Here is a 1171-nt window from a genome sequence, read left to right on the forward strand (position 1 = left end):
GATGCATTAAAAAAAAAATAACCTCAGAAATGTTGAAGCTCAGATATGGAGGCAATATGGGCATCTTTTTCATTTAAATTAATTAGAAACAAGCTTGCTAAAACATTTTGATTACACAGGAGTTTATAATCTTAATGTGGCTAGTGCTGATAACACTCATATCCACTTATTTAAATGCAGTAAATCTCTATCAGGCTAATGAAAGGGGAGTAGCCCAGTTAATCCAAAATGGCTACTTGGAAAATGGGTTATTTTTCATTTGGAGTGCTTTGTATTATAGATATACTCTGCATACATGTATTTTAGCAGATTTACCTGCCTAGTGTCTTGTTTAGGTCAATTTTTAAAATAGTTTTTATTTGTTAGAGTGGCTGAGCCATGGAAAAAACACTTGATAATACGTTGGGTTGTGGGTAGAGAGAAGCCCAGGATTAAAACTTCGAGGGATCTTTGAAACAGTTTATACTGGAGATATGTCCATTGACTCAGCGCTTGCTACATTCCAGGATTTTCTGAAGAAAGCCTGTGGAACAAAGCATGTTTGCTATACTTTGGGTCATTTAACAACAATTTAAAGTTATAGCAAGACCAAAAATTTAAAGGAGAAATAGCTCTTAGCATTCATTCCATGTCCTTAGAATGGTGCCAACTACCCAGTATAGAATCTTTGGTATTTTCATGCTTTGATTACTGAATGAATACTTTTCATGTTCTTTTTTATGTTCACAAAACACAATAAAATTAAATACAACTAAAGTCATTTACCAAATAAAGTGCACTTTGAGCACTTTTTAAAAAGGTATTTCGTGTTTCATATGCGTATGAGGAATATGTTCTTACCGTGCTTTTGGAAAAAAGTGATAATCTGCGGAAGGACTAGACGTTCCTGTTACACAAGGAAACCATTTAGAGAGTTTCTGTTTTGTCTTGCATTGCAAACTATAGGATACCTCTTACCAGAGAAGAGTGAACAAGCAGGCCAGTGTTTTCTTTTCTCTTGCCTTTTATACAATGTTTTGATATTTGGTTCAAACCAATCAGAATCAACGGAGAAAGTAATTGAGGCTCCTTCCGCAGCTAACTTTTGGTTATCTAGTTCTATGTCCCATTGGGGCTTATAGATGCACGATTTTTGGAAAATTTTTACTGCAAACTTGACCTATTTTTTTTT

At 34.4% G+C, this 1171-nt stretch overlaps 1 protein-coding gene across 1 annotated transcript in view; it reads left to right on the forward strand.

Annotated features, from left to right (window-relative positions):
• The window catches only part of ERO1A (endoplasmic reticulum oxidoreductase 1 alpha), a 46102-nt gene that overhangs the window by 26553 nt on the left and 18378 nt on the right, over positions 1–1171 (forward strand). Inside the window, exon 3 of the mRNA XM_019646150.1 lies at positions 800–857. Coding sequence (XP_019501695.1) covers positions 800–857 — 58 coding nt within the window. The remainder of the gene's footprint in view (positions 1–799; positions 858–1171) is intronic.

This window comes from Hipposideros armiger, unplaced genomic scaffold (assembly GCF_001890085.2).
Source record: "Hipposideros armiger isolate ML-2016 unplaced genomic scaffold, ASM189008v1 scaffold_5, whole genome shotgun sequence".
Taxonomy (NCBI): domain Eukaryota; kingdom Metazoa; phylum Chordata; class Mammalia; order Chiroptera; family Hipposideridae; genus Hipposideros; species Hipposideros armiger.